Consider the following 21,542-nt stretch of genomic DNA (forward strand, 5'->3'; position numbering starts at 1 on the left):
GGAACACTCTTTCATTGCTAGTGGAAATGTAAAATGGTGCAGCTGTTGAGGAGGACAGTTTGGAGGTACCTCAGAAAGCTAAGTATAGAATTGCCATATGGACCAGCTTTCCTGCTGCTGAGTATATACTCAGAAGAACTGAAAGCAAGGATTCAAAAAGACATTTGCACAATGATGTTTATAGCACCAGTATTAACAATTTACAAAAGATGGAGGCAATCCAAGTGTCCATCAACTAATGGATTGATAAACAAAATGTGGCGTATACATAGGATGGAATATTATTCATCTGTAAGAAGGAGTAAAGTCCTGATGCATGCAACAACATGGATGAAAGTTGAGGGCATTATGTTGAGTGAAATGAAGCAAACACAAAAGGATAAATAAGGTATGATCACAGTAATATGAATTAATCATAATAAGCAAACTCATAGAATTAGAATGTAAAGTATACGTTTTCAGAGATAGAATGAGAGGGATGGAAATGGGGGCTGATTGCTTAATTTGTACAGAATTTCTATTTAGAGTGATCGTAAAAACTTTTCTGTAAACCTTCAACCTTTTAATTTAAAAAAAATACATTCTGCTAAGTGATAACACAAAGTATGTAGACACAACGTACTATATACTGTATAGTTCCATTTATATAAAAGAGATATAAATAAATTTATAGAGACAATTAGGTTAGTGGTTACATAGGGTTGAGAAAGGATAGAGGGATTGAGAGGTGACTGATAAGGGGTATGAGTTTGTTTCTTTTTGGAGTAATGAAAATGCTCTAAAATAGACTGCAGTGATGAATTTACCATTCTGCGATTATATCAAAAGCACCAATTGTACACTTGGATGGATTGTACGGTAGGTGAATACAGCTCAATAAAACAAAACAAAACAAAAAGCCATTATCAGATATGATTTCATATCCACAAGGATGGCTATTATAAAGAAAATGGAAAATAACAGGTGTTGGAGAGGATGCAGAGCAATTAGAACTGTAGTATACTGTTGTTGGGAAAGTAAAATGGTTCAGCCACGATGGAAAGCAATATGGTGGTTCTTCAAAAAGTTCCTGCAGAATTACTATGACCCGGGAATTCCACTCCTAGGTATATACCCAATGAAGTAAACACAGGGTTCCAGGCTCTTGTACACCAATTCTCACAGCAACATTGTTCACAACAGCCAAAAGGTGGGAACAGCCAAAGTGCCCATCAACAAATAAATGGATGAACAAAGTCTGGTACATACACACAACGGAATTGTTTTGGCCATAAGAAAAAAATGAAGCTCTGAGACATGCTGCAACATGGAAGAATGTTGAAACCATTATGCTCAGTGGAATAAGCAAGACACATGAGGACAAATATGGCACAATATCACTTCTAAGAGATGTCTAAAAATAGCAAACTTACACAGACAGAAAGCAAATTAGAAGTTACCAGAGGTTGGGGGTAGGAAGAGAGGGGGGCATGTATGGTGGAATTGGAGTGTTTGCAAATGAAATTAAATTTATAAGAAGAATAAATGGAAGGATCTTGTTAAGAAAAAAAAATAATTCCCAATAATTATCACTTAGATAATGTTATAAGTATAATTAGTCCTATTCTACTTCAATAAATTATTATTTTTTATTTCATTTTTCAGTGTTATTATTTTATAATTACTTTTTATTTTTTTCATTGTGCAAGGATGCAAACATATACTATTATGTTTTTGAAAGCTCTGAACAATTTGGGTAAGTATTGTTGGGAAATAATTCTGGTTTTTAAAATATCCAGTCATTAATCAATTAATTAGTATATATATGCATTATTGCACCAGGCTAAGAGGCACAGAACATAAATGGAACCTAGACAGGAAAAGGTTTTCATTGCTAAGGCTTTCCCAGGAAGGGAAGCAGCAGGAGACAGTTCATGAAAGGTGGGAGTAAGATTTGAAAGTTCTCCGTTGGGTGGTACACTTGTCCTGCTGGCCTTGGGCATTGGGCCTCCTGGTAGAGATACTTAATTTGCTTCCGTTGAATTGAATTTGGATCAGTTCAGTTGATTCCCTTCACCATCTCTAATCACTAATTCATTCATTGAAGCCCTTCCTTTCTTTGAAATTCTCTAAACCACTGAACGCAAGTATTTTAAATATAATAAATATTCAGGGAAGCTAAAATGTGACTGCGGCTCTTGACTTAGGGAGGCTATACTACTCACCAGATAAAGGAACGCCTTGCAAACTTCTGGGCACTTCTTCTGATCTCTGGCTCCCACAAAGGGTTATCAATATCCAGTATTTTGAAGTGCCAACTTAACTTCCCAAGTTCTTAGTCCCTTAGAGGACTGTGGAGAGGAGTAATATAAACAGGACTTAGCGTACTCTTTCTTAATAGAAGTCTGTAAAAAGAAGAAATAAAACTCTTCCCCCGAATTCTTTATTTGATTAAATTTCCAATGTACACATATCCTAATTCATCTTAAACAAATTAGCTCCCCCACATTCCATTCCTAAAGACTGTTTTCCTTCCCCTCCTGCTTCCTTCTTGAATTTGTCTCTCCCCCTTTTCCTACCTCCCTTCTCTCCCTAGTCTTGTTCCTCCATTTCTCAGACTTAGCAGTCTTCCCAAAGAAAAGCTTATCTGCAATCACCCTTTTCTTCCCAATCATTATAAAGTAGCAAACCTTCCATAAATGAAAGCGCCCTCTTTGGGGCGTGTGTCAGGGTGGTAAGGACGCCCCTCTTAGGAGGGGAGAAGACTTCATGGCGAAGTTCAAGTGTCGGCAAGAGAAGAAGAGGTGACACAGGTTCTGCTCACTTTCACAGAAAGTCGGATCACGTCGGCACAATCCGACCACGGGGAAGCAGCCTCCCCTTAAGGGCGGCGGAGTCGCGGCACTTTCAAAGCGCCCTTCCTGCGCAATGCCTGGAGAAGTAAGCGGTGTGAAGGCGGAGCCACTGGGGCTGGCGACACCCTCCCGGAGGACCGGCCCTCGCCCGCTCTCCTCCCACCTTAGGGATTGGGCTTGGGGAGCGGGATCACCCTCTCAATGAAAGGCAGATGTCCCTTTAAGGTTTGCTGTGTAGCCTGTGGACTTTAGCCTAAACACTGACCCGCAAAGCTGGCTTTATTTGTCCATGTCTCGGACCGAGCCTGGGCGGCTGCCAGTGGGTTTGCAGAGACCGAGACTACGAAGGGGCGGGCGATGTGGCATTCCGTCTGGGATGTGAAACGCGTGGAGCGGACTTAAGAGGCATTCGACGAAAACACAGGAAATCACTCCTCCGCCACTCTTGGGCACTCCGGCCGCCAGAGGCCAGGCACTGAGACCCGCGGCAGCCCGCGGAGTGGCCCAGAGCGCGCGGTTTCCGCGCCGCGTTCTGCGCGCCAAGCCCGCCTGTCCCCCCGGGCGCAGCAGCCGCTCCGGCCATGGCCCCCCGACGCCGCGCCAGCCCAGGGGTCGCTGTCGCCTGCAGCTGGCTCCTCACCGGTGAGACTCTCCGCTTTTCTCTAAGCATCTCCTGCGCGTGGGACTCGGAGCTTGGGGCCGGGAGGGAGAGACTGGGGCCCATAGGAGGAGGGAACACCGATCCACTTTGGAGTGTTCCAGGTAGTCTGGCCGGGGTCAGAGGGGCGTCTGCATTTGGGGTTTGATATGAATTAGCTGTGGTGTCTATGCAAAACCCTCCACTCCCGTGACAGGAGAGAGGCAGTGCTGAAAACTTTACAAGGTAGTTACTTGACTTTTCAAGTTAAAGTTGTCTTTGCACTGAAAAAATATATAACATTTTAAGACTTTGATGAATTACTTTTATTATTTTATTTTTTGCAGGCGTGAGGGTGGGGAGGATGTGTAGAGGGCGCCTGATTTATATGCTAAGTTCCTAACCTCCGGTTGCTTTAGAGTAAGCAATGTTGCATTTTCTTGATGTCAGATATTCAGAGCCTTTGTTGCTACAGAATAGGAAAAGAGAGGAATACATGCAAAATTGTTCCTTGTCCCCGATGATGTTTTTATGTCGATACCCAGGAAGAGGAATATGCTGAAATTGAGGAGGGAATAACACAGATCAGATCCTTTAAAAAAAAAAAAGCAAAATATTGTATTGTTACTTGTGTATAAATATGTATTTAAAGGACGACTTAAAAACACAGTGGAGATGCAAAGTTACCTTACTTAATTTTAAGAAAAGATTGAATCGTAGCATTTCCTGTGATTTTCCAAATGATTAATCCGTGGTCAGATCTTTTTGTTTACCAGTTACTGAGTGTATGTGTATGTGGGTATGACGGAGGTGGGGGTGAAAGGTATTGAAAGGTGAAAAGAAAATGGCAGATGGGTGAAAGTGTATTGGCAGAAGCTTAGTGTGATAGAAAATCACTTGATTAATGGTATAATTAATGGTTAGCTTTAACATATCACGGATATTCCATTGCTTGGTGTTTTCAGTGCTGGCATGCTTATTAGTATCAATTAATGTAACATTTTACCATTAAAAACAGGGACCAGATAGCTATTTTAGTCTTGCTTTATTGTTAACTTTTATGGAATGAATGGATTTTTAGCAAGCAGAACTTTTTTTTCATAGTGAGGTGCTGTTAAAAGAAAGTTAATAAAGTGGTATTGGCTCTTCATCCAAACATTTTGCTACATAGGAACTGTCTAACAATCTAAACAGTGGAAACTTCTGAACAGCATTAGAGCCAGTGAGGGTTTTAATTTATCAGCTACTATCACTACCCTTTTCACATATTTTTCCTATCATTGTCCTTCAGTTCAAACATTTGGAGACTGTTCGCATTTTTTTGTTGTACAAAATCTGAATAGTTTACTTCCTATTCAAGCTGTACCTTTTTCATTTTGCCAAAGAAACAGTACTTACTATTTAATCATATTTAAATTCAGAATTCAAAAAAAGATTATTTTCTCAGAATTAACTAGTTCCTCATATGTGGTGATATTGATACGCGTTTCACAAGACAACACAAGGATCTGAAATTTGACTTCCCCCCCTTCCTTTGCTGCCAGCATGCTATCATGTTCTGTCAGCTCGTCTTTACCAATATCTCTCAAATTTGGAAACTTATTATCAATTCATAGATTCCATCCCCTAGTCTTGGGTCTTACCACTTTCTCCACCCATGTGCACTGTCATAAAATGCATCATTTTGTCTCCCATCTGAACCCAAATGCTAATCCATGCTTCTAATATATATTATATATTTTATCTTAGTCTTTGATCAGGAACTTTAAGTGGTTCTTTGTTGCCTTTCCGATAAAATCCAAAATTCTCAGCTGGCCATTCAGGGTCTGCCATAATCTAGCACCTTCCATCTCTTCCTACCCTTGTATTAGTTTCCTAATTACCACTGTAACAAATTGTCGAAGTCTTAATAGCTTAAAAAAAATATGAATTTATTATTTTAGAGTTCTGCAGATCAGAAGTTTCACTGAGTTAAAAATCAGTACTGGCAGTGCGGCATTCTTTCTGGAGTCTCTAGGAAGGAATCTGTTTTCCCACATTTTCCAGCTTCTAGAAGTCATCTACATTCCTTGGCTTGTGGCCCCTTCCTCTATCTCCAAAACCAGGATCCTCTCGTCTCCTGTTTATATTGGATTACTGCATCTCCTGGATAATCCTGAATAATCCCCCTGTCTCAGGATTCTTAAATTAATCACCACTGCCGAGTCTCTTTTGCCATATAAGGTAACATATTTATAGGTTCCTAGGTATTACGACATGGACATCCTGGAGGTGTGTGTGTGTCGTTATTCTGCCATTCACAACCTCTGAACATCAACTGCCCATTCTAGCCAGTTACATTTCCTTAATTTTCCCTCGTATTCATTTTGCCACTGTAAATATGATAGGTAATGTTTTACTACATTGAGAAATAAACTCCACTCTTCCTTCCCACCATCATGTGCCATCTAAACAAACTCTCTCCAGCCTTTAAAGCTAAGTGAACATCACAACAAACCACTGCCACCCAATAAATTTTCCATTAGATTTATATTCCCTTTTTCCAACATTTAGTAAAATGATTTTTGTCAAGAAAGATATTCTCCCTTACATCCCAGTAAAGTCTTGATTGTTAATTATGTATGTCAGAGTCCCAGTGAGAAACTATTGGCACATGTAAAGAATTTAATTGGAGAAAGTGTAATAAAGGGAAGATTAAAGGAACTGAGAAAAGATTGTGAAGCACCTGGGACAGGTAACAGTGGAAAGAAAGTAATCACCCACAGCAGTAGTGGAAAGAGAATCATTACCATTCCTAGGCCTTAGGAAGAAGCAGTGTTTGCTTGGCTGTGAAATGTAGCCATGAGGGAGTGGCCGTTGGACAGGAACTGTGACCATAGAGAGAGGATTGCAGCTAGTGCCGAAACTGCAGCCCAGCAGGATGAGGGGATCAGGGGAAATAAATACCCGTTTTCCCCTCTCCTTCCGCCCTCCTGTTTTGCCTAACCCATCCATTGGCCACACCCAAATGACAGGATTCAGCTCCCCAGAGGCAAAAGTCAAGACAATAACTAGCACAACACAAAACTGAAAGGTACCTATTAATTGAGAACGTATTATGTGCCAGGCCCTGTGCCAAGAACTTTCCATGTATTATTTCCACAAAAAAAAAAAAAAAAAAATGACCAAAAACTTATGCTCTGTTATTCATATATTAAAGATGACAAAAAACAAGAGGTTAAGTTTATTTGTCCAAAGTTATACAGCTAGTAAATAGGGTCCGTGCTCAATTCAGATTACTGATCCCAAATCTAATGCTCTGAAACAATATTTCAAGAACTTGCCAAAGTGTGTCTACTTCCTTCTCATTCATCGTTCTAAATCTGAAATCCAAGCACAATTGTCTAAAAGAATTTGGGAAAGATCTAATTAAGGATGGATGTATGTTGGCTGTGCTCATGTTTTTTATGTACATAGTGAAATTTAGAAGATGTCTCACCCTACATTAACCATAACTTAAATAGGACCATTGTCTGTGGTTATTAAAAGTATTAATACAGAATTACTCCTAAATTGAATTATGTATCTCTACTTTCTAGACATATTTTGCTTGGCCTACAAGTAAGTTCTTTTATGATTTTTTTTTTTTAATCTCATGCAAGATTTCCTACTCAGAATTAAGTCTAGTGTGGAGATAGCTAAGTCAAACCTTTACCCATGACAATGAAATGACCTTCAATGGCAGAAAATGTATTGGCAGGAATTACTGAAGATGGTAAAACTGTTCTCTCTTAGTCATTATGATGTCTCTAAAGGCAGACATAAAAGCATAAGATTTTTGTTTTGTTTGTTTAATAAATAGAAAATGAGAGCAATAATGAAATATGTATGCTAAAATTATCTGTTTTTCCTTCATACTGTCATGATGCTAATCTTTTTTTTTTTTTTTTTTTTAACATGGGCAGGCACCGGGAATTGAACCCGGGTCCTCTGGCATGGCAAGCAAGCATTCTTGCCTGCTGAGCCACCATGGCCCATCCATGATGCTAATCTTACTAGCCTTGATACATGAGCTCTTGGGCCACGGTTTGTCACTTTTATCTTACTACCTTTCGATGTTGCTTTTCTGCCCGGGTTCCTCTACCACCACACCAACGAACTTCCCATTAGATTTAGAACTTGTTGGATTTTGATATGCCTCTTAAAATATTTTATGGAATAAAGTAGTTCATGTGCAAAATATATTCAGAGAATGAGGGGTCAAAATGCTTTTCTTTACCCAAACTGCCCTTCTGTTGTATGAAAAACAAAATAGTGTGACTTGAAGTAGGGTTAAGAAACTGAGAAGAAAGATATTTTGGAATTATTGCTACAGTGTTAAAGTCAGAATAGATTGCCTGTTCAACGTGGCCTATGACTAGAGAATTGTATTCCTTTTCAAAGCAAGTACAGTAGAGAATCGAGAGATGCAAATGAGCTGAACATGTTCCTATCCTCGAGTTCTCTTCCAGAGCCAAGTTATATATATATGTGTATATGTATATTTTTTCTTTTCTTTTCTTTTTTTTCATGGGCAGGCACCAGGAATCAAACCTGGGTCTCTGGCATGGCAACTGAGAGCTCTACCCGCTGAACCACAGTGGCCTGCCCACCAAGTTTATATTTGATTCAGGGAATAATTGCTTCTCTGGCACCAGCAGCTCCACCTGATCCCAAAACAGAGCTTCCTCTAAATATTCTACCTTTTAAGGGAAGGCACAGAAGAAAGGTGACATTAAAGTAATCAAAAATGTTCTAGCTATACATGATCAGTGACCCCCAACTTTGTCTCATGTCGGTGGTAAACATTAGAACTACATATATATAAAGGGGACTAATTTTGAACCAACCTCCTCTGTAATTTAAAAGGAAGATTAAATAGTCAACCAAGTCTTAAATAAAAGGAGATTAAATACATACTCTTGTTGGTGTTAGAAATTCACTTCATATGGAAAATCATCAATACTGCTTGTATCCAAACAGTAGATCTCTACAAACAAAACAAGGGATAAATCTGAATTAATAGAAAAATCATTGTGTTTCAAATATCAAAAGGAATGAAGACCCAATGTTTTTTTTTTTCTTGAATGATCTGAGATTGGTTGAAATGAATTCTTAAATTTTAATAGGGCATCTAAATCACATTAGAATGTCAAATGATTTTGTCAAAGAACAGATACAATATAAATGATCATGTACTTTCAAAATTATCTTTTTAACTAGACTTTTGGTTTGCCAAATACTAAAGTTTGAAAGCACGGCTACTGACAGGCCCTTAAATATACATTACACAGTTTATTTTAATATTTTGGCAAAATGGTCTGTTCTAGTTTGCTAGCTGCCGGAATGCAATATACCAGAAACAGATGGCTTTTTTAAAAGGGGAATTTAATAAGTAGCTAGTTTACGGTTCTAAGGCTGAGAAAATGTCCCAATTAAAACAAGTCTATAGAAATGTCCAAGCTAAGGCATCCAGGGAAAGATACCTTGGTTCCAGAAGGCCGACGAAGTTCAGGGTTTCTCTCTCAAGTGAGAAGGCACATAGTGAACACAGTCACAGTTTCTCTCTCGGCTGGAAGGGTACATGGTGAGCAAGGCATCATCTGCTAGCTTTCTCTCCTGGCTTCCTTTTTCATGAAGCTCCCGGGGAGGTGTTTCCCTTCTCATCTCCAAAGGTCGCTGGCTTGTGGGCTCTGTGCTTCTTGTGGCTATGCTGTTCTTCTCTGCGCTCCCTGCATCTCCCATTCTCCAAAATGTTTCCTTCTTTATAGGACTCCAGTAAACCATTCAAGACCAACCCAAATGGGTGGAGTCACATCTCCCCAATCCATCTTAACAACCACTCTTGATAGGGTTACATCTCCAGGGAGATGATCTAATTACAAATTCAAACATACAGTATTGGATAGGAATTATTCTGCCTTTACAAAATGGGATTTTTATTAAAACATGGTTTTTCTAGGGTTCATACATCCTTTCAAACCAGTACATGGTCCTATAGTGTATAAAGATGTTTATACATAGAAACGCGTGCACATGTGTACACACACACCTTTGTTGATAGGATTTTGTTTATTTGATAAGGGGTTCCATATTATTTTGTGACAATTACAGTAGTATTTTCTATCACAGGAGTGTAGAGAGTGAGTACAAGAAGTTCCTAAAAAGAAAAAAAACAAAAAACATTCCTTTTACCCCTTTGCCTAAATTAGCTGAAAAATCTCCCCAGTTGTCAACTTAGAGGTCACATGGGAGGTTAGTACTTTCTCTCTAAATAGACGATTGCATTTATCACTAGATTTTCACAATCAAACCTCTAGCTTCTTATTCTATAAAGAACACACTCCAGTTAACGTACAATAAAATTCATTGTTATTATGCATTATTTTGAACCATTTTAAAACCTTCTCCTCAGTAAGATTTGCTTAAAATAATCACTATCTTATCCAAACATGGACATCTCAAAAATTGAAATAGATTTATACAAACTTACTTTAAGAATTATCTTCCTATTAAATTTTTAGTAACATTATCAAGTAGAAGATGGTCTCCTCATTTTAGGATATCAGTGATAGATAAGTTAAAAACTCTGAATTGAAGGAGAACTTACAACCACTCATTCTTTCATATGAGAAACATGTTATATGAACATAAAGACAAATATGAGACAGTCTCTGCTTTTAAGGAACTTGCAATCAGAAAGAGGCAGTGGACATGCAGAAGTGCAGTGGCAACAGGGTCCACCAAGGGACTTTGTACAAAGCAAGGAAAAGATTCGGTTTGTGTTGCAGAAAAATAGTCTTGGAACAAAATACAGTATGCAAACAAGAAAAATTATAGAGCTCCTACAGTTGTCACTGTACTAAGCATGGAAAATTCAAAACAGATTTCCATCTTTCAGGTCCCACACTCCCTGTTGCTGTTACCTAAATTATTTCTAATATATTCCCAAAATATGAAGAAGTAAGATTGTAATCTAATTCACCAATGAAATGTATGAACGGCTTCATACAGTTAGGGCTGATCTAAGGTTTCCCTGAAAGGAGGCGGTAGTATAAATAAATTCACCCAATAGATTATCCATCAGTCAACTCTACTGAATCAGTTATTTTTCCAAGGATGGATAATTATAATTTCATTAACATGAACCCTTTGCCCATTGCTTGATCTGATCCAGACTTCTAGCTTCAAGCCCACCTTCTTAGGGATTTATTGTAGCACCTTACATTTTTATAGAGCTCTAGAATTTACGAAGTATCATAATCTCATTAGGACTTGATAAGGTTTGTCAAATGAGAGTGGCAGAGCAAATAATCTTATTTACAATTTAGAATGAAAAAGTTTAATTTTATAGAAATTAGAGGACTTATCTAAGTTTGCTAGGATCCAACTAGGGAAAAAAACATAACTCAGATCTGCTGATTGTTCATGGGCAAGCATTAAACTTGGCGTCAGTCTTTACCACTAAATTAGGCCCTAGAAAGAATCAAATACAAAGGTAACAGGCAACAATGAAAATAACTGTGTTACAGTGAGTTTATGGGTGCTGTTTTTTGAAAAATTATTGTTGTAACAAAATTTGTACAATTAAATTTATTTTAATTACTGAATTCAATCACCTTCCTTTTTAAGTATAAAAAACGCAGTTACAGAGTGGGCAGTGCTGGCTCAAGCGGCAAAATTCTTGCCTGACTTGCTGGAGACCCGGGTTCAATTCCCGGAACCTGCCCATGCCAAAAAAAAAACAAACAAACAAAAAACCTCGGTTTCAAAGAAGCTGAAGTGCTGCTAAAAGTTATAGTAAAAACAAGTGACAGGGTAAAAACTACAATCCAAGAGGCTTAACTTCTAGCCCAATTCTCATTCAGAGATACTGGAAGTGTATCAAAAGCAACAAATTAAAAACTTTTGGAGGTAACAACACTAACATTTTTTTCCTTCTGGAGGGACTAATATAAATAAAATGTTACAGGAAGAGTAGATACAATTAAAGTTACTGCTACAAAGGTTTTTATTTTCAAAATGCAATAAATAAGTATAAAATTAGAATTTAAAGCAATGGAGGTAAACTGTGGTCTTTTTTCCTCATGCGTTTGCTAATTTTGAAAAAGAATGAAAACATTTCTATTACCAGAAGAGTTTGTAAATAAGAATTTCTTTTTAAGTTGTTTTATTATTAAAATAAGTGGCCTATAATCAATGACAATGTCAGTGACTTAAGTGTCCATGATAAGAATATAGCTGCCATACTTTATGTTGACTCACCTAGCTTATCATTCTGAAATGGGTACCTACTCTGGGCAGGGAACTTTGTAAGGGACAGTGGAGGGATATGAGAGTGAATCCAGAGTTCAAGAAGAATAAAAAGATATGTAGGCACATTAATATCATGAATGGGGTTTAAGTTGGAGAGCACTTTTAAGCTGGCCTTTAAGACAGATGGACTTTCCGGAAGCAGGTTTAAGAGGAAATGACATTTTAAATAGAGGGAACAGCATGGACTAAGGCAGCAAAGCAGAAAGTTCCTAGGTTGTAGGCGGATCAAAGGTTATTCCAATGTCCATGCTTGAATATTAGGTGCCTGGAAGGGACAAGTGGGAAATAAAGCTTGTAAAGGCCTGGGAGTTTGGACATTGATTAATAGGGAATGGAACCTCACAATAATTTAAAATAAAAGTGTAATGAGTGGTCTAGAAATACTAAACTATAATAAAAAATCCGTGAGAAAACAATCTCATCATTCAACTATAAGCTCACGTAACTGAAAAAAAAGTTATGAAGTGTTGTAGCTGTTTTGAATCAAGTAGTAGTTCTGAAAATTTTGTAATATGTTTAATCATTGAAGCATATTTTTATTTAAAAAGAGACCCCAAAGCAGTTTGCTTCATAATTAAATATATGTGCATATGTACATGTGTGTATATATTTATATATAGCAAAGAATCATAAAATTAAGAATCAGTGTGTGGTTTTCACAGGTTTTAAATGTAGAAATTTATGTATATTTCTCTAAAGTAGTGTATTTGATTTTTCTCAAGAATTATAATGGTGATCTAGGATGGGCAGAAGGAAAACTATTTGGAAAATAATTTGAATACAAAGATTTTAAAAAGTTCTAAAAGCAGAGACCACTGTAGTTTTGTTCTGTTTTGCTTTTTTTTTGTATCCTGTATGGTGGGGGTCACATTTCATTCTTTTTCCATGTGAGTATCCTATTACTGCAGCACCAAGACCAATGCATTTTAAATCCTGTAGGTTGCCTCCCAAGCTGTAGATCTTTAACTGGTCAAGGAGACAGTTAAAGGAAAGTGGCAGTAGATAATAGCACATAATTTGCAGGTGAAGAATTGATTACATGCTCATAATATAGTTTCTTGGCGTAGAAAGAAGAGAGGGTATGGAGTTAAGTAGTTCTGAGTTTGAATGCTGGTTGGGTGATCTTGAACACATTGCTTAACTTCCTGGAATTCATTGTCTTCATCTATAAATAAGGATAAAAAGTATTTACCTTATTGGTGAGGATTAGAAAGACTTTAGGAAAATACTTGGTGAATATTAAATAAATGATAGTTCTTCAATAAAAACTAGCATTTACTAAAATCCTACTGTGGGCCTAGGTGCTTATATTCCGTGTTTTTTTTTAATCCTCCTTGGCAGACTTTGGGGAGAGGTGAATTGTATTTAGACAGGTGAGCAAGGAACACCTCAACTCTCCCACCCTAGCACAAAAACGACCCCCTCCCATTTCCATGCTTCTCTCTGTCCTTTTCCCTTACACACACACACACACACACACAGAGGCAAGCCACCCTCATGCTTTAGTGAGATCAGTTTCTTGCTTAGTGAAAAATGGCTGGGTTCTCTTGGAAAGATCATGTTCATTGGGAAAAGAAGGCACTATCTGAATTAGGAATTTGTGGGTGGGGAAGGGGGAAGGAGAGATGGATGGGAAGGGCCACAAAGCAAATAGTTCTAGTTTAGACTATTTCTAATTTAGACATGTGTCCACTGACAATCTCTGAGGAAGATGACTGAGACCTGACCTGAGTTTAGTTACCAATACTGTGCCAAAGTCAGTTTTCCCTTTTCATCACTGTCACTAGTTCAGACTTGTAAACTCCCCCTTTTTACGCTATACGTGGTAGGAAAAGGAAGAGAATGAGGTATGTATGTAGGACTTTCTCTGCCCCATGTTAACTCAGTGTAAATTTTGGGGGGCTTTTCCTCGTCACCGGTCTTTTTTCGCAGGTACTCCCCACTTCTTCAATCCACTCCTCAAATAAAAACTGCTAAGCTTTCCTTTCAAATCACTTCTGTAGCAATTCAATTGGGGTCTGTCCACAGTTAACAGATCAGTTTCTCCCTGCTTCCCATTATCCCCGGCTTTCAGTTTAATTTTGGCAGCGAAGCCCTGGCCCTAAACCATGGCGGGGCGGATCCGTTTCCGCGCCCCACCCCCCATCCCCATCCAACCTCCACTCAGTTTCACAGGCTACTGAGCTGCAGAGAGCTGAGTCTGCCAGCTTTGGATTCTGGAATTTCCAGGATCTCAGGTCAAGCAATTGAGCGGTCCACGCAGGGTTAAATTCCACAGATGGTTTCTTCGCTCTCCGGGATCAGTGCTTTGACATCTGTTCTAACCAAATCGTGCAGACCCAGTAACTAAGGGCAGAAAACAGCTGAGCACGATGCTCAGCGCCCTGGAGTCGTTAGAATCCGCTTCTGCAAAGCCAGCTCTGACAGGCCTGTAGCGACAGAGCGCAGACACAACAGGGACAGAGCCGAGCTTAGTTTGCATGCTTGGGGCCAAGTCTGCACTTCTGAGAATTTCTTTTATTTTTTCATAGCTTTGAAATTGGATTTACCCAGAGGGAGGAGATGTAGAGCGGCAGTTGCATCCAGCTGAAATATATACGTGTGTGTATATATATTTTCACTCGCACTCCACAGATTCCTCACAAACGGGGAAGGGCGAGGAAACCTGGAAGGTCCAATTTTTTCATTAAAATAAACGACTCGCCACGAAAAGGTCGGTAGAAATCACCTCCAGCGCGCCGGCCCACTGAGGCGAGTACGCACGCGCAAATCGCGGCCCCGCCTCCCCGTTGGGGCGTAAAACGTGCTCCGGGAGCTGGAGGCGGTACGCCGGCTGCGCATGCGCGCTCATTGCATCAGCCAGTCGGTCCGTGCCGGCCGGTGCAGCCGCGGACGGGTCGGTGTTCGCCGCTGCGTTTGTCGTGCAGGTTTGGTGCAGTCCCCCGGGAGAGCAAGAAAGGAGGGCTAGAGTAAGTGCTATCCTTGGCTCCGTGTGGCGGAGCTAGCGTATTCCCTCTTGCCTCGCAAGTTCTCATAGGAACCGGACCCCGCCCCCTGCTCGGCCTGGATTCCCCCCCTCCCTCCTTCCTTTCCCTGTCCCGGTGAGGACCCCCGCGGCCCTCCTTGTTCAGGCAGTGAGCCCCTGCCAGACCATGAAGCTCGTGAGAAAGGACATAGAGAAGGACAATGCAGGCCAGGTAACCCTGGTCCCCGAGGAGCCCGAGGACATGTGGCACACCTACAACTTAGTGCAGGTCGGGGACAGCCTGCGGGCCTCCACCATCCGCAAGGTGCAGACCGAGTCCTCCACGGGCAGCGTAGGAAGCAACAGGGTCCGCACAACCCTCACTCTTTGCGTGGAGGCCATCGACTTCGACTCTCAAGCCTGCCAGCTGCGGGTCAAGGGGACCAACATCCAAGAGAATGAGTACGTCAAGATGGGGGCCTACCACACCATCGAACTGGAGCCCAACCGCCAGTTCACCCTGGCCAAGAAGCAGTGGGACAGCGTGGTTCTGGAGCGCATCGAGCAGGCCTGTGACCCCGCCTGGAGCGCTGATGTGGCAGCCGTGGTCATGCAGGAAGGCCTCGCCCATATCTGCTTAGTCACTCCTAGCATGACCCTAACTCGGGCCAAGGTAGAGGTGAACATCCCTAGGAAACGAAAAGGCAACTGCTCCCAGCATGACCGGGCTTTGGAGCGATTCTATGAACAGGTGGTCCAGGCTATCCAGCGCCACATACACTTTGATGTTGTAAAGTGCATCTTAGTGGCCAGCCCAGGCTTTGTGAGGGAGCAGTTCTGTGACTACATGTTTCAGCAAGCAGTGAAGACAGACAACAAAGTGCTCCTGGAAAACCGGTCCAAATTCCTCCAGGTAAAATAGTCTTACCCAGGGATAATTAAGAATGGGCAGAGGGAGTGATATAAACTACTTGTAAAAGTTTTAGAAGTGGGAAAAAATAAAGGAGGAGAAAGTCTTTACTGGCTGGTACTCTAATTGTAAATGAGATAATGAAATGGGGGTAAATATCGTTTTTGTTTTTGTTTTTTTAAGAGAACTGTTAAATAGCTGTTTAATTTGCATAGTAAATTTTGCAGAAATCCTTAAACATTTATAAGTTCTTATTAGTGTTTTTGGCTTTAGATCATTGAGGCTGATTAGTGGGTGCTCTAAGAAATTATTTTGCCTAACTTTTATCATTGTCATTTTAGGTACATGCTTCCTCTGGACACAAATACTCCCTGAAAGAGGCCCTTTGTGACCCTACTGTAGCTAGCCGCCTTTCAGATACTAAAGCTGCTGGGGAAGTTAAAGCCTTGGATGACTTCTATAAAATGTTACAACATGAACCTGACCGAGCTTTTTATGGACTCAAGCAGGTGGAAAAGGCCAATGAGGCCATGGCAATTGACGTGTTGCTCATCAGCGATGAGCTCTTCAGGCATCAGGATGTAGCCACGCGGAGCCGGTATGTGAGGCTGGTGGACAGTGTAAAAGAGAATGCAGGCACTGTTCGAATATTCTCCAGTCTTCATGTTTCTGGGGAACAGCTCAGCCAGTTGACTGGAGTAGCTGCCATTCTCCGCTTTCCTGTCCCTGAACTCTCTGACCAAGAGGATGATTCCAGTTCTGAAGAGGATTGATGATTGGGACTTATAATCGAGACAACCTTGTGCCTCCCTCCTTCACTGTTACATTTCTCAGCACCCTCTGGACAGAAAGCTGCAAGAGTGGCTTTTAGATTCAAACGGGGGTTTCTGATATGTTTGGTTACACTTCGTATTTTGTGGTTGGCAGGACATGTATTCAAACTAAAAAATAAACTAAAAGGATATAATTTTCCATGTTCTACCATCTTTATTAATTGTTAGGAATTATGAGAATTACTTGCAGTACTTAGAAAGTTCTCTGCGTCTAACAATACCTATATATTGTTTGAGATCTATCATGAAATTCTATACTGTGTGCTTTAAAGTGCATTTCCTTTGGGAAAGTTTTTTGATACCTCATTATCCTCAGTTTACATTATGGTTCTTATTTTAATTCTGCCCTACATTTAATGATCTCTCCCCACCTTGTACCCATTCCATTTTTTTAGATTTAAATTTATTTGTTATTTTAAATGACAACCAGTCAGGAGACTGCTCTGAAAAGCATGTTTAAGATGGCATTTTTCTTAAGGACTTGTTAAACCAATCATGTTAAAAGTAAACTCTTTGGTGTGTGTTTTTATTGTTAGAATTAATCATATTTGTGTTAGATGACCACTTAGTTATTCTTAGAGATTTTTTGATCTGCTAGATTCCCAAGATATTTAGTAGAGGTCTCCTCATATTAAAAAAATGAGACTGAGGGTATATAAATTGCTTCATGTGGCTAATTAGTGGCAAACCTGGAAGTAGAGTCTAATATGGGATTCAGTTCTTTGCATTGAAACAGGCTGCCACACTTTTTTTTTTGCTTGTCAGAGTTACACTTAATACCGCCTTATGTATGTATCACTTGTTTCTGTGCTTTTGCATTCTTACAAGTATTTTTGATGTGCATTTCTAAGAGTCAGGGAGGGAACCTTGGGAGTGGAATTGCATCTTGACCTTTTCCAGACTTCCACTTAGCAAAATAATTAGGAAAGGAAAGGGTGATAATTCAGTTTTTACCTCTGGGATCAGTGATGCCTACTTGAAGTAGTGATACTAAGTAAATTTGCTTCTCTTGTCTGTGTCTGTGAGCTTTTCTGTGAGTGCAAGTGCCAGCTTTTCTAGTATTATAAAAAGAAGTTATGTTATTAAATAATACAGGATCAAAGATTCCTGAACCTGATAATGAATATATCTCAGTTAGAATTTGGAGATTTGAGGCATCTTCTACTCTCACAATCTACTCAATACTCTTTATTCCTGGTACTGCTATGGTAATATAAACTAGGAGAAATGAAACTTCTGATAAATCTAACCAACATATTTTGGTCCATAAGCTTTCAAATTTAGCTACCTGTATGTCCTTATCTCAGGAGTTCTGAAAACTCTTAATGCCCAGACCAGCGCCCAGACTAAAGAAACTTTCAACCCTCAGAATATTTTAAAAGTTACATTTTATACCATTATCATGAGATGGCAATATCGGAATATTCGTAAGAAACTATAAAATTAAAAATTCTCATAATTATTTCTATTCCCTAAAAAATCAAATGACTCAAAAGTCTTTGGGAATCACATTCATTAGTCTTAATTCCAACTGCTGTTCATTAATGTTAAGGAATGAATATGTGGTAAGGGAAAACACTGTCAGTAACCATCTTATACTCTCAAATTACTGTATCAGGTGCTTGTAAACAACAATTTGCTACCCCCACCTAGGTTGAGTAAATGAGAAGCTTGTAACTTGTTTCATTTTGTCCTAAATGTGATACATGTCAAAATACATTTCCTATTCCTAATTCTTCATTTATGTTAAATACTTTGCTAATTTTACGACTGGCTTGTTGACCCTGGATTTTACTTTCATCATCCTCATATGTACAAGTTGGATCTCCTCCCAGATGCCACTAGAGTAGCTTTATAAAAGCTAATTTCCCTTTATCTATGCTTATTTTCTGCCATTAATTTTAGTTTACTTTTTTAATCCCCTCAAATTCTGTCAACCTCAAATTATCTGTAACAGAAGTGACTCATGATTTCTGCAATGCACATATCCTGGAACTGAAATTCACTTGATTATTTAAAAAAGTACACATCTGAAACTTGTATATATCTGAATTCCTCATAATAGACACTCTTTGTGGAGAAAGAATTACTTTGCTTTTAAATCAGACTGTTTTCCAAGGAAATGAGACTGGTTATTTGTGTTCGAGATCAGAATACTGATACTTCAACATGAATTACATGTTGGAGAGAGATTCCTAAAGTGATTCTGAGAGATTGAAGGAAGAGAGGAACCCTTATGCTTGGAGCCAAGGCTTAAATGTGGGTGTACAAATTCATGTTACACCAATCATTAAAATTTATATTTAATTTTATTCATTCATTCCTTGCCTACTTTGAACCAAGCACTAGCCTGGGTTTGGGAAGATAAACATGTAAACAATGTAAACAATGTTACTGGCAACTTTTATGAAGTGTGTAATAAATAGGTCATGGTGTTGGAAGGGGTTACTCTTAGGAAGATCAAAGGCTGGTAAATTTGCCTAAAATGTCGAAGTGTCATCCAAAAACCTGGGGATGTAAGTGGGTGGTGTATTGCTAATCAAATAAGGCTCTGCATGCCACAATAAGGAGTTTGAATTTGGCCACAGTGGGAAACTACTGAAAAGTTTAAACAAGGAAAGACATGATAAGATTTGCATTTGATAAATATTGTTTTGCAGTATCAAGGATGGGTTGGAGGAGACAAGTTTGGAGGCAGGAAGACCAGTTAAGAGAATGCATATTTTAAAAATCTAAGAGGAAAAATGACAGCCTGAACGAAGGCAACAGCAGTATTCCTTGAAACAGAATGAACAGGATGAATCAATAGGAGATATTGGGAGGTAGGATCAAAATAATTTGGGCTGTAGATTATTCAGGGTTGCAGAAAGAATAGAGTCTAGAGGTAAATCTGAAATTTCTTTTTTGAATGATGGGAGAGATGATGGCACAATTCAAAGAGACAAAAAATATAGGAAGAAGAGCTGGTTTGGAATAAAAAATTGTAAGTTAAGATTTGAAACTTTTAAGTTTTAAGTGCTTTTGGAACACTCGAAATGCTTTTCCACCAGATTTCTATATACCCATACTCCTTCACTCCCTTCAGATATTTGCTCACATATCTTTTCAGTGAGGCCTACCCTAACCAGGCTTTTAAAAAATGTAACTTCTCCAAATTCATTTCCCCCCTGAAACTATTCATTTCAGTTAGTTGTTTTATCATCATTCTAGAATGTAAGCTCCATGAAGGCAGAGATTACTGTCTTTGTTCATTGCTATATCCCTAACAGCAAGAACAATTCTTATCAGACAGGTGCTAACAAATTTGTTGGGTAAATGAATGAATGACTAAAGGAGAAGTCCATCAGGCAATCATGTACACAAGTCTGGAATTCAGGAAAAGACCATCAACAGGGTTAATGATAAATGAGCTGTCAGCACAAGGATAGACCTGAGACAGAAAAAAATCACCCACCAAGAACTAATAAAAGGGCCAAGTGCAGACCCATAGAGATAAAACAGTATCAATTATCTGTATTATAATCGCTCAAAGCAGAGATGTGTATAACTTTCAGTAATTAATATAGTCAGGTCTTTATCTTTATTCCCCCTACAGAAAGAACTCAGTAGTGTACTAGAACTATTTATGTAGAATAGGTAAAGTTGTTGAGATTTAAACTTACGATAAAAAGTTTCTAAGCTTTTGGGTCAGAAGCCAAATTACTTTTGTACATGGTTTTTAAGTGGCCTTAAGGTATATGAACATTTAAAAATTTAGTATTTAAAAATTAGTCGGTAATCTTTAGAAAAAGATGCATTAGTGAGACTGAATTTGCTCAATTAGAAATTTTTTTTTGGATTTCCACAGCTGTATCTCATTCAGGCCAAAGGGTTACTGCTCTTAGACTCTGCAGTCCTTACATGGAATCTTTGATTTCCGTCCCTGCTGAGCTTTGCCCCCTGCAGAACAATACGTGTCAGAACTGTGGCATGAAAATCTGCAAAGTTTTATTTACATCTTTCCTAAGGCTTTGAAACTAATTTATTTTAAAAATTGACTTTGGTTAGCCCATAATTTTGCATATATAGTTTTTGGGAAATTAGTTTATTAATAGTGAAGAGCAACTGAAAAAGATGAGAGAAAGAGCAACTAAAAGGCTCACTATTTGAGATAAAATTTCATGAATCCAAAATGAAACATTTTTCTTCAAATTGAAGTTAGTATTTGTAAACTTAGGCCTATGGTTCAGCTGATGTATTCCTGGAGATTTAGTATTGTGGAAAAGCGCTATTGAATATTTTCTCAATGCATTTTGTTTACCACTGATCAATTGTGAATCTCTTAGAAGTTTAGTGCAAGTGGTACTGTAAAGGCAAAATCACTTCTAAAGGAGTTGAGATGCAAGAATAATATTTATATGTGTCAGGGATGCCTTATACAGATAAGATTCAAAAGTCAACAAGGCAGTTAATTAAGATGTTGGGAAAAAAAGCTACATAATAATGATTTTGGAACTTAGCAAGGAGAACAATCTGAGTTACTTAGCATAGTCAGTTTGTAGCAGGTAAACTTCACTTAGAAATAAAAAAAAAAAAAGAAATCGACCAAGTTCAGGAAAGAGAGATATAGGTTACGGTGAAAAATAGTGGCAAAATATATTTGTTAAACTGAAGTAGAGATGATAAAATTTGTTTCAGATTTTTTCTTTACATAGCAAGAATTCTTCCTTTATAGAGTCCTTGATTTATTATCACCATCTGTGTTTGCATCTACATTTTAGAGTATTCTTGAATAGATTTCTAAATATAATACTCTGTAAGAGTCCATTTATTTTGCTGTTTTTAATTTCTCTATTCTAAGTAATATGTTAGTAGAGTCTCTTGTGGTAACACAAGGAAAGGAACTGAGATACCGTAAATTTGTTCATTACCTCAAGGAAAACTCATCTTTGTTGCATACAAATTTGAATCTATACATTTTTGCTATTGCAATGACTATTTTAATTCTATAATAATTGGCATTGATATGGGAAAGTTTTATATTTCCAGA

The 21,542-nt window shown here is 38.7% G+C and overlaps 2 protein-coding genes and 1 long non-coding RNA gene across 3 annotated transcripts in view; 2 read left to right on the forward strand and 1 right to left on the reverse strand.

The window, feature by feature from the left end:
• LOC143647293 (uncharacterized) overlaps window positions 1-9,289 on the reverse strand; it is a 33,823-nt gene extending 24,534 nt beyond the window's left edge. The window contains exons 1-2 of the long non-coding RNA XR_013157957.1: window positions 8,976-9,289; window positions 8,410-8,479 (exon numbers count right to left, since the gene is read on the reverse strand). This is a non-coding gene — a long non-coding RNA (uncharacterized LOC143647293). The remainder of the gene's footprint in view (window positions 1-8,409; window positions 8,480-8,975) is intronic.
• ITGA1 (integrin subunit alpha 1) overlaps window positions 2,911-21,542 on the forward strand; it is a 185,111-nt gene continuing 166,479 nt past the window's right edge. The window contains exon 1 of the mRNA XM_077117125.1: window positions 2,911-3,476. Within this exon, the coding sequence (XP_076973240.1) occupies window positions 3,416-3,476 (61 nt within the window). The 5' untranslated portion in view covers window positions 2,911-3,415. The remainder of the gene's footprint in view (window positions 3,477-21,542) is intronic.
• On the forward strand, window positions 3,772-21,093 carry PELO (pelota mRNA surveillance and ribosome rescue factor). The gene is made up of 2 exons (XM_077117126.1): window positions 3,772-15,683; window positions 16,022-21,093. The coding sequence occupies exons 1-2, from the start codon at window positions 14,958-14,960 to the stop codon at window positions 16,451-16,453; spliced, it is 1,158 nt and encodes a 385-aa protein (XP_076973241.1). The 5' UTR covers window positions 3,772-14,957; the 3' UTR covers window positions 16,454-21,093.

This window comes from Tamandua tetradactyla, chromosome 9 (genome assembly GCF_023851605.1).
Source record: "Tamandua tetradactyla isolate mTamTet1 chromosome 9, mTamTet1.pri, whole genome shotgun sequence".
Taxonomy (NCBI): Eukaryota; Metazoa; Chordata; class Mammalia; order Pilosa; family Myrmecophagidae; genus Tamandua; species Tamandua tetradactyla.

Excerpts from the sequence above, each read along its gene's own strand:
- PELO (XM_077117126.1), top strand. The coding sequence starts at position 14,958 with ATGAAGCTCGTGAGAAAGGACATAGAGAAGGACAATGCAGGCCAGGTA. Across the intron at positions 15,684-16,021 it reads ACCGGTCCAAATTCCTCCAG|GTACATGCTTCCTCTGGACA; the intron begins GTAAAATAGTCT and ends TTGTCATTTTAG.